The 15,668-nt window shown below is 43.0% G+C and overlaps 2 protein-coding genes and 1 non-coding gene across 6 annotated transcripts in view; 2 read left to right on the plus strand and 1 right to left on the minus strand.

Moving 5' to 3' along the window:
• Galnt7 (polypeptide N-acetylgalactosaminyltransferase 7) overlaps positions 1 to 5,005 on the plus strand; it is a 124,544-nt gene extending 119,539 nt beyond the window's left edge. For 2 of the 3 annotated variants that reach the window (XM_006253083.4, XM_039094437.2), the window contains one exon: positions 2,411 to 5,005. In XM_006253083.4, the coding sequence (XP_006253145.1) occupies positions 2,411 to 2,548 (138 nt within the window). In that variant the 3' untranslated portion in view covers positions 2,549 to 5,005. The remainder of the gene's footprint in view (positions 1 to 2,410) is intronic. The other variant, NM_022926.2, reaches the window with a different exon arrangement.
• A 2,273-nt stretch (positions 5,006 to 7,278) lies between these two features.
• LOC120097593 (small nucleolar RNA SNORA48) lies at positions 7,279 to 7,421 on the plus strand. The gene has a single exon (XR_005495163.1). It is a non-coding gene; the product is annotated as a small nucleolar RNA SNORA48 (small nucleolar RNA).
• Positions 7,422 to 12,467: 5,046 nt separating this feature from the next.
• On the minus strand, positions 12,468 to 15,044 carry Hmgb2 (high mobility group box 2). 2 transcript variants are annotated; one of them, NM_017187.2, is made up of 5 exons: positions 14,913 to 15,044; positions 14,229 to 14,398; positions 13,734 to 13,879; positions 13,482 to 13,656; positions 12,468 to 12,997 (listed from the first exon to the last, which is right to left on the minus strand). In NM_017187.2, exons 2-5 carry the CDS (start codon positions 14,376 to 14,378, stop codon positions 12,836 to 12,838), a joined length of 633 nt encoding a protein of 210 aa, NP_058883.1. In that variant the 5' UTR covers positions 14,379 to 14,398; positions 14,913 to 15,044; the 3' UTR covers positions 12,468 to 12,835. The 2 variants fall into 2 exon arrangements, with proteins under 2 accessions (NP_058883.1, XP_017455541.1); XM_017600052.3 differs by having other exon boundaries at positions 12,472 to 12,997; positions 14,794 to 14,933.
• Positions 15,045 to 15,668: the final 624 nt, after the last annotated feature.

A 15,668-nucleotide genomic window follows, 5' to 3' on the forward strand; every position in this document is an offset into this window, starting at 1 on the left:
GAGGCCCTGTTTCTAGACAACAGTAAACAGATACCAGCACTTGTCCCAAACAGCTCTCATGCAGATTGTTACTAAGAAGATTTCTGGGATTGGAAATTAAATTGGAAGAATGTGTAACCTTCTGTTTCAAATTATGCCAAATTAATACTATGTTATACTATTCGCTAAGTTATAGAGATCTCCCAAATGCTGACATGTCCCATCGTAGAATATACCAAAAAAATAGAAATATAAAAATTGTCCTGTTAGAAAAGTCTTTAAATTGTATGAAATCTTTATAGTAGTGGTAAGTTTCCCAAAATTCTGATTTTTGCTTGAAAACTAGAACCAACAGTGAAGTATTTTTTGGTTTGTTTGGGTGGGTGCCCCACCCCTGCTTTAGTTTTGGCATTTATTTATTTATTTAGCATTTGTTTGTTTATTCACTTTACATCCCACTCACAGCCCACACTCTCCTCCCAGTGCCCCCTCCCACAGCTCCTCCCACCTGCCTTTCCTTCCCCCCTGGGTACCTGCCCACCCTGGCACTGAACACACCGCAGGACTAGGTGCTTCCTCTCCCACTGGGGCCAGGTAAGGCAGCCCAGTTAGGCAGGCGAGCAGGATCCACAGAGAGGCCACAGATTCAGGGACAGCCCCTGCCAGTTGCTGCATGGGTTTTTGTTGTTGCAGCTGCTTTCCTTGTAGTAACAGACGGTATCGACGTTTGAAGGATCAGTCTGTTGGCAGTGTGTGAACAAAATAGACATTCGTCCTTCCTGTGTCTTTCTCAAGACACCACTGAGTCCTGCCATGCACAAGCCCTTGGTCTAGGCTTTCCTTCTCACCTGGGTGGGTTTTAAAGGACACACACGATGGTCTCGTTGTAACTAAAGATTAATAAGCTCTGACAGGCCAAAGCCTTTAACCACAGCGTTCGGGAGGCAGAGGCAGGAGAATTTCTGTGACTTTGAGGCCAGGCTGGTCTAGAGCTACTCCTAGGATAGCCAAGGGCTACAGAGAGAAACGCTGTCTTGAACCTTGCTCCCCACCCCCAAAAAGATGAAGAACATTTTTGTAGCATCCTTCCATGAAAGTGTGGTTTGTCATTGCAATGCTGGTTGGGCTGGCTGTTGGCAGTTTGCACCCATCCATCCATCCATCCATCGCTGCTTGATTGATGTGAGGATTTGAATGATTTCACCCATTGCTTTTGCTGCAATGGTACAGAAGTCCATTCAACCCAAAGGGCAGAGAATTAACTCCTTTCTGCTAAACACCCAATCTCGGATAGTCTGAGGCCCTTTTTCTCTGACGAGCTAAGAGCTGAATTGGAGAAATAAACAGCGGATGATGAAGAATGTCTTAGAGCAGGGAGACAGGAGTGAAGAAACAGAAGCCAGAAACACTGAACATATTAGCCGTAGAGAACTGATGTGGGGCAGATGAGAAAGACATGTTGCTTCCTCGGGACTGGAGGGCCGGGATTGTCTTTAGCCAGACTAAGAATGAGAGACAAAGGTTTGGAGGGAAAGATACTGAACTTCAATTAGTGTGGATGGGGCTTGACAGAGTTCAGATGGCATAAGCAAAAAGGAAGGGCTAAGAATACTGGCATCCAAGACTTGTCCAGTGTGTGTGTCCCACGTACTCACATTGCCTGCTGTGAAAGCCGAGTAATGGCGCCTCCTGGCAGGGACATCAAAGTCCACACTTTTTTAATTATTATTATTCCTTAATCTTTTTTTTACAGTCTAGTCATTACCTCCTTCCCTGTCTGCCCTCAGAGTGCTCCTCATCTCATTCCCTCTACCCCATCTCCAAGGGGATGTCCCCCACACCCCACCAAACGTCCCTACTGTCTGGGGCCTCAAGTCCCTTCAGGGTTCGGTGCATCTTCTCTCACTGAGTCCTCTGCTGTATGTGTCAGGGGCCTCATAGCAGCTGGTGCATGCTGCCTGGTTGGTGGCTGTGTCTGAGAGATCTCGATCTCAGGGGTCCATGTTAGTTGAGAGTGCTGGTCTTCTATAGGACTGCCCTCCTTCTCAGCTTCTTCCAGCCTTTCCCTGATTCACCCTGAGGGGTCCCCAGTTTCAGTCCTTGGCTAGGTGTTAAGTGTCTGCCTCTGAGTCTTTCAGCTGCTCGTTGGTGTTTGTACGTGCACCATAGCATCAGTGATGGTGTCAGGCCTCGGGGCCTTCTCCCCTTGAGCTGGATCCCACTTTGGGCCTGTCGCTGCACCTCCTTTTCCTCAATCCTTTCCTTTCCTTCTCCATTTTTGTCCCTGCAGTTCTTTAAGACAGGACCGATTCTGGATCAGAGTTTTTGACTGTGGGATGGCAACCCCATCGGTCCACTCGATGCCCTGTCTTTCTATCGGAGGTGGCAGAGTCCACATTTGAAACTTACTTTCGCTCACTGTGTTTCCCAGAACCTGCACAGGTTTACGCACATCGCCTCAGGAAAGTGCTTAGATCGCTCCGAGGTCCTCCATCAAGTGTTCATCTCCAGCTGTGACAACGGTAAAATGACTCAGAAGTGGGAGATGAATAACATCCACAGTGTGTGACGGGAACGGAAGAAGCCAACAGTCCACCTGCGGACAAGTACATTTACGGAGGACTGAAATCCGCCTGAAACCTGCTGCAACCATTATTGTTAATTTTGTACAGCTCCAAACCTGGGGCCTCTCTGATCAGTTGGAAGGGGCGTTGATAAACTGTGATTTTTACAATAATATTATCATCTGCAGTTACTGTTTACAAAACTGCTCTTACCTTAAACTCTAGATGTTTACATCGTTTTTGTTTTGTTTCGTGATGATGTCAGTAATTTGTACCTTTAACTCGGTGTCCTGAACCTCCGAGTTAAAGCGTTATGTTGTCTTCTTTGGGAATACACTCAGGGGTCTAGAAGGCAGTTTGGTATTTTCGTTGTTGATGTTGTTCTTGTTTTTTTAACACACTTGAAAACAAACAAGGGTTGGAGTAAGCAGACTTTCACATCCGACTTGGTGACGATCAACCTGCTGTATATTTAATTTTACATCTTTCGGAAGCATTGCCACGGGTTGTTGGCCAAGGCGGCCTTCCTTCAGTCACGCTGCTGTTTGAAAGGTGAAATTCAACACATTTAGTGCCTCTTTGATTTCTCAGTATATTTTTTGAGAGCTTCTAGTGAAATTTCTATGCTGGTAACCATGAATGGTAACAGTGAATGTCACCTGGGGAATCCGCCTGTTACTCACATGTGAATTTCTTGGCTATGAAGTGGAACGTTGTATGGCAGGATCAAGGACCACAGTGGGGACAATCAAGGCCCTTCAGTGGGGCAGATTCTATGGCATTACCTCCCTAGCCTGCTGATGTTCTTAAAGCCCTCAGTTCACACCAACTTCAGGCTAGCAAAGGGGTCTTCCTTCTGAAAAGAGGGGTTGGATTTTGCCCATCTACATTTACATCTGCTTCCCCCCCAGTACCAGTCACTCTAGAAAATGAGAAATAATTCTGTGAAGGGCGGTTTGAGGGTCAGGAAAACAACACAACAAAGCCCTCCTGTGAACGAATGCCCTAGGTTGGGCCTGAGGTAAGAATTCCCGCGTCCTTGTGAGAGGGAAGCCTTAGGAAGAAAGCCCAGCCCAGCACAAGCTGTGGACGAGATGAGCTGACACTTCGTTTTGTCTTCATTCAAAGGAAATTCCATGCGCATTCTTTTTATTTTAGGAAAATTAGTATCTAATTTTCTATTCTTAGATCTTATTATCTAAGAAGACAAATCATCAACAAATGTGGGCTACATTCTGCTAAGTTAGATGCTAGTTCTGTAAGGTCCTTAATTTGTTTTTAGGAAGTATAAATTTTTTTATATTCTCCATGGAAAAGAAGATTTAATTTGAACGTTTATTAAGACAATACCTACTGGGGTTGGGGATTTAGCTCAGTGGTAGAGCGCTTGCCTAGCAAGCGGAAGGCCCTGGGTTCGGTCCCCAGCTCGGAAAAAAAGAAAAAGGAAAAAAAACAAAAAAACAAAAAAAAAAAACAATACCTACTTTAAGAGAGAACCAAATGTTGCAAACTTTAGTTTCTAGGAAGTCTTCTATTATCCCCCACCCCTAACCCCCAAATTAAAATGTCTACATTGAGTGCCAAAAAAGAAAGGAAAGAAAAGAAAAGCAGTGTGGTGAGCTGGGGCCTGTTAAGCATTTTTGATCATGTAATCATGGTATCAATGACAAACTACTGCCAGAAAGAAATATTTTTAATTAAAGCTTAAGGGGGAAAAACGGAAGAAAAAAAGTCTACATTTTTTGGGAGAAAAACATACGATTATTTTTCTTCCAACTTTAATTCATCAATTTGGACAGTAAAAATTAAACATCCTGAACAGTTTTATTTATAATCTTGAATTGTCAATTTGTACTTTGCTATTGACCTGTGATCAACTATTTAAACTTTCATCTCTAGGGTTATTTAAAGAAGAAATGCATTTATATGCTTATACAATTGCAAATAAATCCATTATAGAAAGGAAGCTAAGAGGACTGGTAATTACTTGTACGTTAGAAATTGACACCATTTTCCCTGTTAAATAGATTTGAACCTCATATCTATGCATAGGCTAAGAAAGGTGGCCCATGAAGTGTGCATGTAATTTTATGGGTAAATTAAATTGTTTTTAGTACAATTTGTTAGGATACGCTATAAACACGATTCTGTATATCGAAATCAGAAACCTTGCCACACATGGAAACATCAGAAGCTGCCGCCATAATGACTATTTTATACTTCAGGCTGCTTTGGGAACAGTCCCCATACCCTTGCTTTGTAAGTTGATAATACCACTATGCATTTCTACACATTTTATAAATTTGATTTATGCAGATTTTGATACACTGTATGTTTCTGTAGAAATTGTACAAATATTCAAAATTTTACTAGGATAAACTTGAGAAGCTTATGTATAACTTAATTCTGGGTTGCTTGTTTTATAGGTGAGGAAAAATAAAATACTGTATTTTAATCCATAACTTGTCGGTACTTGTAATTATTTCTCTATATCATTGCACACTTGCTCGGGTTTTTAAAAAGAGCAAGAGCCAAAAATAAATATCCAGATTGCCCTCAAGAAAAAAAAAAGATAGTCAGGGTGTGTATTTACAGGGTTTCTTCAGGGTTAAGATTAATCACTGAAATGATGCAGACTACATCAGATGAGTGTGTGCCTATGTGTGCATGTGCCCACCTGTAGAGTGGAAACACAGAGATGAGGTTTTCCTTCACAGCCTTTCAGGCTGTTTAGCTCTACTACTCGTTTACATCACCTATCAGATGATAAAATATGATCTTCGGAGTGAGTATCTTTCTTGGCCGTGACTATTCCAATAAAACTGCCTATTGACAGCAAAACTATTTTTAAATCAAAACAACACATCAACAAACTGAAGCCAAGAGAGTGGGAGACTACCAAAACAAAACTAGAAATTGCCCGTGGAAGTTGGTGAAACAAACCACTTCAGGTGACAACAGGGATACAGACATTCAAAGTAAGGGCCTACTTAAAAGACCATCTCAGAGAATATTTTTCACTTCTAAACAGAATATGACTGGGTGGAGTCCTCATAAAATTGGGGCATGGTGACACATGCCTTTAATCCCAGCACTTGAGAAGCTGAGGCAGGTGGATGTTTGTGTCCTGGTCTACATAGAGGGTTCTGAACCACCCAAGGCTTAAATGTTCTCTCTCCAAAAAAAAAAAAGTTTGATACATGAAAATTATTCCACATGATGCATCTTTTAAAATATTGAGCAGTGAAAGAATCTGATTAAAGGACCAAACAAAATTACTTTGGAAATCAATTTGGCAGTTTCTCAGAAAACAAAATAGTTCTACTCAAAACCCAGCTATACCACTCCTGGACATATACTCAAAATATACTGCACCACCCCACAAAGACATTTGCTCAACTATGTTCATAGCAGCTTTATGCCTAATAGAAACTAGAAACAAGTAGATATCCCTCAACTGAAGAATGGATAAAGAAAATGTGGTCCATCAAGCAATAGAACACTCAGCTATTAAAAACAAGGACATCATGAATTTGCAGGCAAATGAATGGAACTTGAGAATATCATCCTGTGTGAGGTAACCCAGACCCAAAAGTATATGCATGGTATTCACTCACTTATAAGTAGATATTAGCCACAAAATATAGGATACCCATGCTACAATCCACAGACCCAAAGAAGCTAAACAAGAAGGAAGGCCTAAGCGAGGATGCTTGAATCTCACTTAGAAGGGGGAATAAAATAGTCATAGGAGGAAGACGGAAGGACTGGGTGGGAGAGGGAAATGGGGAAAGGAATGGGAGTGGGTCCAGGATCAGATGTGGTGAGGAACAAGAGGGGTGGCCAGATGGTCATGAGAATGAATGGCGATCTCCAACTGAAGGGTGTGGGGAGGTAGGGAGCATCTCCAAGAAGAGACTGAAATCTGGGATAAGAGAGATGCCCAAAAATCAATGGGGGTGACCTTAGCTGTGACTCACTATATTGGAGATATGGAATTTGAAGAGGCCACCTCCTGGAGCCAGGCAGAAACCCCAGTGAAGCAGTAGGAACACCAACCCATCCTCAAAACTTTCCACCCAAACTTATCCTGTCTACAAGAAATGCATGGACTGGGGATGGAGCAGAGACTGGAGGGATGGCCAACCAATAACCGTCCCAACTAGAGACCCATCTCATGTGCAAGCACCAATTCCTGCCACTATTTATGATATTCTGTCTCTGAGAGACTCCACCCAGCAGCTGACTCAGAAAGATGCCGACACCCACAACCAACCAGTGGATGGATCTTGGGGACTCTTCTTGAAGAATTGAGGCCTCTGAGGGGATAGGAACTCCACAGGAAGACCAAGAGTCAACTAACCTGAAACAATGAGGCTTTCAGAGACAGAATCACCAACCAAAGAGTATACACAGGCTGGACCTAGGTCTCTGTGCACATATGTAGCAGATGTGCAGCTTGGTCTTCATGTGGGTCCCAAACAACTAGCCCAAAAGCTGTTGCCTGTCCATGGGACGTATTCTTCTAGCTGGGCTGCCTTGTCTGGCCTCAGTGAGAGAGAATGTGCCCAGCCTCAGAGAGACTTGATATGCCAGAATGGGAGAATACCCAGGGGACCCCCCACCCACTCAGAGAAGAAGGGGAGGAGGGATGGGGGTAAGATAATGGAAAGGGGTGACTAGGAGGAGGCAGAGTATAAAGTGAATAAAAAAAGCAATTTATAAAAAAGACAGCACTCCCTGGCAATGGGCAGTGGGCACCTGGTTGGTGGTGTTGTTCTTACATCAGTCAGGGGCAGAGCAGATGGCCGGCCTTGGTTCATCCTAGCTTGATGCCTGGCTTGGTGGCCAAAGATGTTTCATGCCTAGGGCACATGCAATAATAAAAAAATAAAAAATAAGAATAAGAATAATAAAAAAGACAAGTTTAAATTGTTCTTGCAACTAGAGATTAAAGAAAGGACTATTTCTAAATAAGATAAAGAATTGTTTTGCAATAGTTCTCTTTTAAGATTATGAATCGCCTATAATTGAGCTTAGTAGATTCTGGTAGTTTTTAAATAACTCAGCCTACCTTGGAGCGGAGCTGCAGCAGGCGCTTCTTAATTTTTATGGTGGCCGATGTTACAGTCTGTTCAACTAAAGGGTGGTGTTACAGTAGAGTCCAATGTGAGGAGTTTAAGTTCTCTAGCACAGCTTCCTCACTTATAGTATGCGTTTTATTTATAGGCTAATGGTGTACCTGAAGTATTTACATAAAGTTCTCAACACATAATCAAAGTCATAAACATAAATGTTACTTTCTGATTTTGTTTTTTTTTTTTTTTAAATACAAGACTCCTCCAGTGCAGAACCCCCTGAAAGGCAATGAATGGATGTATATATTTTAGCTTTCAGATATTATGGCCCATACTTTACAATGAAATGAAGTTGGGAAGTTAAAGAAGCTGCATGTGAAGTGACCACCACAGAGGAAATTTTTTTATCTGCCCCATCATTCACTGTACAACCTGTGAGATGTGACTCTCAGTGGTAATTCCAATGAAGCCACACTTGGGCTTTTGAGAATGGTAAATCTAGCTTTATTAAGGATTAATAAGACTTTTAATGGAAAACTTGACAGTCCCTGGTATTGGATTTAACCTGCTATCCCTAAACAACCTTAAAACGACAAAATACATGGGCAACTCTTCTCAGGACTACACAGCAGGCAAAGCAACCTGAGATGGCTCAGCAGTTAAGGGTACTTGCTGTTCTTCCAGAGGACCTAGGTTCAGTTCCCAGCACCAGTACCTACATGTCAGCTCACAGCCGTCTACGTAACTGCAGTTCTAGGGGGTCTGGGTCCCTCATAGAGTTATACATGCAGGCAAAACACCAATGCACATAAATCTTGAGAGAGGAGGGGGGATGGAGGGAGAGAGGAGGGGGGATGGAGGGAGGCAAGGAGGAGGAGAGGGAGAGGGAGAGGGAGAGGGAGGGAGAGAGAGAGAGGCGCAGAAGGTGAACCCCATGTACCATGTCTGTCTACCTGGGAGACAAAGAAGGCAATACAAGCATACTAATAAGCATACTAATATTGCTGAGCTGAACAAAACAGTGGGAATCTGCCATTGCAGCAGAAAGGGAGAAAAAAGCTAAATGCCTATTCGTAGATAAAATATGACAATCATATATTGGTTTTGTTTTTTTTTAAACAAGTCTCACTCGATAGCTCTGGCTATCCTGGAATCACTATGTAGACAAGGTTGGCCTCAATCTGACAGAAATCCACCTGCCTCTGCTTCCCAAGTGCTGGGATTAAAAGCACGCACCACTCCATCCATCTGACAATCATATACTGTTATGGTATACAATGAAGAACATGAACTAGACTAGTTTTAATGACACAGTATTAAGGCAAAAAGGCCATATCCTAAGGCACTTTATTCATCACTTTTTATAAATACCAAAAGTAACTAAAATATACAGCAAGTTGCACATACTTTGAAGTTAAAGCATTTGTCCATGTTGAATTAAAGTCCTGCACAGAATGTCATGTTCTGATTGCCCTCAAATGTGTTATATAGTCTGAACTTCCAGTCCTTCCACGCCCACCTCCCAAAGGCCAGGATTAAGTGTGTACTCTACATGCATTTTAAAATTTTACCAAGAGGCTAAGGAAAGAACCAGTAAAGAATAGAGCTGTTCTCAAGTGGAAACTCCTATGGCCTTTTAATTTTAGTCTTGCCCCCTAACTCCCTTTACATTTATATTTTATGTTGTTAGGTTGCTTTTGTATAAGCCACCTCATCTTTTTTGGTCATGTGCAAAGTTAGAGAATGCATATTTACGATAGAAAAGACAAATGATTATTATGTTACCTGAGCTACAGAACAACAACAGGCTGGGCACGGTAGCACATACTTTTACTGCTTACCAGTTGGAGTTCTTGAATCTGAAGCCAGGCTGGTTTACAGTGTCCAGATCAACAGGACCAACATACAGAAACATTGCCTTAGTGAAGAAGGGAAACTGGATAGGTTTCCATTGGATAAAACCATTTCCGTTCCTAAAATTTGGTGAATTGGTTTGAAATTTTGGTACTACTGGGTACCTAAGTTAGTCTTTAGTTTTCTTTTCTAATTACTGTTTTATAAGTGTGTGTGTTTTCTCTGCATGCATGTCTATGTTACATGCATTCCTGGTGCCTAAGGAGACCGAGAGAGGTCATTAATCTCCTGAACTCTAGTTGGAATTGTGAGCCACCATGTGTACGACGGCTATTGAACCCAGGTCCTCTTCAAGAACAGCCAGGGCTCTTAATAGCTGAGCCATCATTCCAGTCTGACTTTCCACTTTTTTTTTTTTTTTTTTTTTTTTTTTTTGGAGCTGGGGACCGAACCCAGGGCCCTGCGCTTGCTAGGCAAGCGCTCTACCACTGAGCTAAATCCCCACCCCCACCCCCGACTTTACACTTTTAAAATGAACATTTTAATTGTGCTATTCTACAGATGTGGTAACATGGAGGATGAAGCTCACCAAGAGATGATCAAAGACTAGGAGCACAATGAGGTTCACTGACCCCAGAAAATGTCTTAACTTTGTTGTAGTATAAGGACCATCATAGAAATGCCAAACTGGTAGCTCTTAGTAAAACCAGTTTTCTTTGACCCTAGAATATGAATGTATTGCAAATATTTGAGATTTCAGTGTCTATAAACTGATTCTACTTAAAAAATTGGGTGACCTGTGAATTTTATATCATTTCTACCCAACAAGGCAGAGTAAGTAGCCCTCCCATTTATCTTAATGTTTGTGTTTAGAAATATGCATAGAACATTTTGCCAGTCAGACACTGCCACACAGAATAAAGATTAATACATTGTGCAGGCCATAACCCCTCATCACTTCCAGCCTTTCCCATCATGTGCCCTGTACTTCTAGCAACCAACAAATAAATCTCAAAGTGGCATTCCCACTGGGAATCTCATGAGAAACTTAAAACAGGCTCGTTTCCATCAGTATTGTTTCACCTTTATAAAATGCCCTAACATTTTATTATTGCTATTCCCTAAAATATAAGTTAGTTTTGCAAAACATTTCATGGTGTAATGGGAAATCAGGTTTTTGTTCATTTTTTCCAAGACAGGGTTTCTCTAATGTAGACCAGGCTATATTCAAAGACCAACTCTCCTCTACCTAGCAACAGCTGAGAAGCCAGATTTAAGGTGTCTTATTATAGTGATATTCTTGTAACTGACTGTGACACAGAGGTCAGAAATACATTCTCAGTTCATTATAGGAACTGAGCTCAAAATCAGGCCGGGGTAGCCAATGTTACTACCTGATGTGCAATCTCCCCAGCCTTCACTTTTCTTTTAAAAACACCAAAGGACAACTGATGTTGATCTTGGCTGATAGGCTTACCAGAGCCATGTAAGAAATTATACACTTGACTACACTCAAATAGACCTATGCATTTAAAAATGGCAAAGGGAAAAATGACAAAGAAAAAAATACCCAGTGCCATTTTTGCTAATATACAAATGTCTCCATAAATACTTTTAAAGAGCAGAGACATCAAAGCAAGGCAAAACATCTAAGCACAGAAAAAGTTTTAAAACGTGATACATGTGAGATATATCAGAATAACAAAGACAATGAAATTTGAGAACCATTACATAGATGGAAAAGGTACTACAAAACTGCTAGTATGGCATATACCATACTACTACTTAGAGCAGTTTTGCCTGGCTTTGAGTTACTTAAGTCCAAGAGCAATTTCTAACTTAAATACAAGTTTGGGAGAAGATAGCAAGGCCATTCAAGTTAGCTCAGATACAGCACTTGCCTGGCATGCATAAGGCCCCGGGTTCTATTCCCAGCACTGTCAAAAGCAAAAAATAAAGGTTTAGGTTATTCTAAGTAGCAAATACTACATTATCCGTACCTTTTAGCTGTTATTCCTTCTAAGACTTTTTTCCACACATAAAAATAGTCACAGCAATATTCTTAAATTGAACAGGGTGCTAGGATAGTGAAGGCAAGCACTTCTGTGTAGCCTTTGGCAGTTCTGGAACTCTGTAGACAGGTTGGCCTCAAACTTAAGAGATGTGCTGGATTATTTTAGCGAAATAGTTAAATTACAACCTATTCAATGTGAGAGTATGCAGACATTTAAGTCATAGCTCTGAGAATTCACTTGTGTAGTAAGTCATAAATATATATGGTTATGCTCATATTTTTGATGTTAGCGTAGTCTTGAAAAATGCGAAGCTGAAAAGGGAAGTAACTATCTGTTTTATATATCCTTAATATCTTCTATACCCTTACAGTGTTTACTGTCTTTGGTGGTGGTTGTATCTAACCAGGGTAGGCCAACCCCACTGCCTCTGCGCCTTCCACACTAGGATCACATGTACCTGCCAACGCTCCCAGCCTGGCATTCCAGACTTTCAACATCTTCACAAATCACAAGTTGTCTAACACATTGAACTAACCTCATCTTATAACTTCCGATTTTGACACGAGCAAAGACCTGTCCACAGCACAAATCCATACTGCTAACATTAAGGGAATCAAAATAACTGTAAATCCCCACACCTAGATACTTAGTATATTATCCAAAATATTTTAGTATACTAAATCACCTAAAGCCTAAAAACTTACACCAACTCCAAATTTGAATCTTTAGACTTGTAATTTTTACAATCACATTAAACTTTGAAAGTGAAGTCTATTTGTTCTAGAAATCAAGCCAACATGTCCCTAATGCTTTATAACCTGTTGCTAATTATGTCTTAGTTGTGGTCATTAAAAGAAATTGCCCCTTCTGTCTAAACACAAAAACCAGAGAAGCAAATTAATGATTAATATAAACTAAACTGTGTAAAAAGACATGTCTGCATCTGTGTTCAGGGAAAAATTAATACAAGCACAATGCAAGTAATATACATTATTTTATTACAAATTTAAAAAAAACAAAAATGCAACATCCTAAAAAAAAAAATTCTTTTACTGGTAATACAAATTCCTATGAAGTTTTTTTTTTGCTATCATAAGAAATTAAAGAAACCATTAAATATTTAGAAACATTCAACATCAAAAGCTTTAAATCTAACTGTACGTTGTAGCCCCTGAAAAAGCTACAAACCCTTTTTAAAAAGTATTTTCTCTACAAAGAATCTCATCAGCTATACAAAAATCTGTACAGTTTTTATACTGAAGCTAATGTTGAGCTGCACTTGAATTTCACATTCTTAGCAAAATAATTGCCTGAGCACATATACTCCACACTTTAGGACAGATACTTATTCTTCATCCTCATCTTCCTCCTCTTCATCTTCATCATCTTCCTCCTCCTCCTCCTCTTCCTCATCTTCTGGTTCATTCTTCTTCTTTGAGCCTGTTGGCCTACCAGGACCCTTCTTTCCTACTTCACTTTTGCCCTTGGCACGGTATGCAGCAATATCCTGAAATATTGTCAAAGTAAGATCAGCATCCGGAACCATTACTCAAGTGTGAAAAACCACTCAATTGTAAACAATTTAAAACTGACCAAAACTCTTACTAGCTGGTATTCAAACCACCACAGGTTTGAGAGCATCTGCTTCCCTCTATGCTTTAGAAAGCACATTAGGTAACTAATGGGAGCTGCCTGCAATCAGTTACTAACACTTTTACTGACAATGCTCATTTACTTTGCATGTAAGCCCCTTTCCCACCTTATATTTTATATACAACTACCTAAAAACATAGCTGGCACTCTACCCTCTAAAACAGATTTACACAACTACAGTGAGTTTAGAGGTAGGAATTTACCAGGGCCACAAACACAGATTACGGGGTAAACTTGCCTGCTCTGCTCAAGTTTCATTAGGACTTTTCAAAAAACTGACAGCCAGTGGTTAGCATAAATTTCCCATTTCTACATTAATATTTTAAAAGGCACTGTACCTTTTCATACTTCTCCTTTAGTTTAGCTGCTTTCTGCTCATACGGTTGTTTATCTTTGGCAGATTGCTCAGACCACATCTCCCCCAGTTTCTTTGCAGTATCTCCAATAGACAGGCCGGGGTGTTCACTTTTGATCTTTGGGCGATGTTCAGAGCAAAACAGGAAGAAGGCAGACCTGCAAGGAAGCAAGAGTTGTTAAATAAAGGATAGGACTGGGGCGGGTGGGTTGGGTCAGTTTTCAGATCAACTTACGGTGGTCTCTTGGGAGCATTTGGATCTTTTTTCTTTCCTTTCTTATCACCTTTGGGAGGAACATAGTTCTTCATCTCCCTGTCATAACGAGCTTTGTCGCTCTTGGCCAAATCCTCAAACTTCGACTTTTCCTTGGCAGACATGGTCTATGGGCAGAAAAACCAAGTCAATGGGCAAGAAGTTTAAAGTTCTTGGCTGTACAAGTAAGTGGATAGACAAATGCGTCGAGGAAGTCGGTAAACTTTAAAGCTCTTAGCCGGTGGCTGGAGATGGCTCAGCCGTTAAAGGCTAGGCTCCCAACCAAAAAAAAAAAAAATCAGCTCTTAGCCGGACCAAGAAACGAGCAAAAATTCCCATTTGCATTAATGGCGCCTCGGCTTGGGAACTTTTCAAATCCTCTCGTCCCTGGTCCCCCTGCCCGCAGGGGACCCGCCAAAAAAAAAAAAAAAACTACCCCGGAAACGGCCTGCAGGTGAGTGGGAATGCCGCCCCCACCTTCCATCTCTCCGAACATTTCTTCGAGAACTCGGCGAAGTTGACCGACGAGTCGGGATGCTTCTTCTTGTGCTCCTCCCGGCAGGTCTGCACGAAGAAGGCGTACGAGGACATCTTGCCCCGCGGCTTGTTGGGGTCCCCCTTGCCCATGATGACGGCGCAGCGTCTACCTGCCGAGGAGAAAGCCGAGTAGAAGGGGGCCCGACAGGGTGAGGCGGAGGGGGAACGCCGAGGGGGGAGGGGAGCGGGAGCAGCGGGGAGGGGGATTCCGCTCCGCTTCCCGCCCAAACCCGACGCGAGAGCGCGCGAGCGCGCGCCCGGCCCAGCCCCGCCCGGCTCTGGCCCGCTCTCGCGGCCCGCGCTTCAGCCACTCGCCCCGAGGCCGAAAAGCCGCCGGCCGCGCGCCCTCCTGACAGAAAAGCCGCGCGGCTTACGCAAGCCACCGCGAGACTCACGTCCAACCCAACTCTTTTTCTTTTAAGAAAGAGAAAAACAATAAAAGAGAGAAAGAAACGCGACCGGGCTCAAGGGCTTCCCGCCCGACCTCCATGGCCCCGGCTCTCACCTCAAATTCCGCCCGCCTTCTAAGGCCCCCGAAGCGGCCGTGCGGAAGCCCGACACACGTCCCAGTCTACGCGGAAAGAGCCGGGCCGCCAAGCCCCGAGACTCTCGGCCGAGTCTTACCTGGCGCGAGCTCTTCCCTCAGACCTCCACAGAGAGACTTCCTTCCCCAAGCTCCGGCGAGAACTGGCTTATCACTAACGCAATCCCCAGCCTCTTGTTTTGCAGAGTTCTCCGCGCCACGGCAACTTGACGAGACCAGTCGCAGGCCACACCTCCTCCGATCTGATTGGTCGTGAGGATTATTCAAACCCGAGGAGTCTCCGCCCTCTCACAGAGAAGGCTTCTGATTGGTGGGCTTCTGGCCAGGCCCGTCCCTCCAGCCTTAGCCTAGCATGTTTGGTGGTCTCCCAGGTCGTTAACTCCCAGACCCGTTGGAACCGGTCTAGAGAGGAATGTACTGCTCGACCCTGATTGGCAGCAGGAAAAGCGTTTGAAAAATGGCGGGCCCACCGCTGATTGGCCAGAGCTGTAAACAGGGTGTGGCACGCCCGAGAGGAGCTGCCCCGCCAGATTTAAAACTATCAAGTAGGGCGGCTGGCGCTAAATTCTTCAGGTGTAAAAGATGGCTCTGAGGCGACTTAAAGCGCTAGGCCAGCCGCCGTTTGGATGTCGTGGCCTGCCTGGGGCTCAGCTATGAGTTCACAAAATAAAAAGATGGGGAAAGAGTGGGGACCGTGCCGTGCGGAGCCTTGATGAGGCTGTGGCGGAGGTGGAACCCGGCGGGGAACCTCGGATTATGCGGGTGTCCTTCCCATGGGCTTTCTCTTACCGACCCTCGTCCCGTCGTCCTCTAGTGATTTAAAAATAAGTAACTCT

Source organism: Rattus norvegicus, chromosome 16 (assembly GCF_036323735.1).
Source record: "Rattus norvegicus strain BN/NHsdMcwi chromosome 16, GRCr8, whole genome shotgun sequence".
Classification (NCBI taxonomy): domain Eukaryota; kingdom Metazoa; phylum Chordata; class Mammalia; order Rodentia; family Muridae; genus Rattus; species Rattus norvegicus.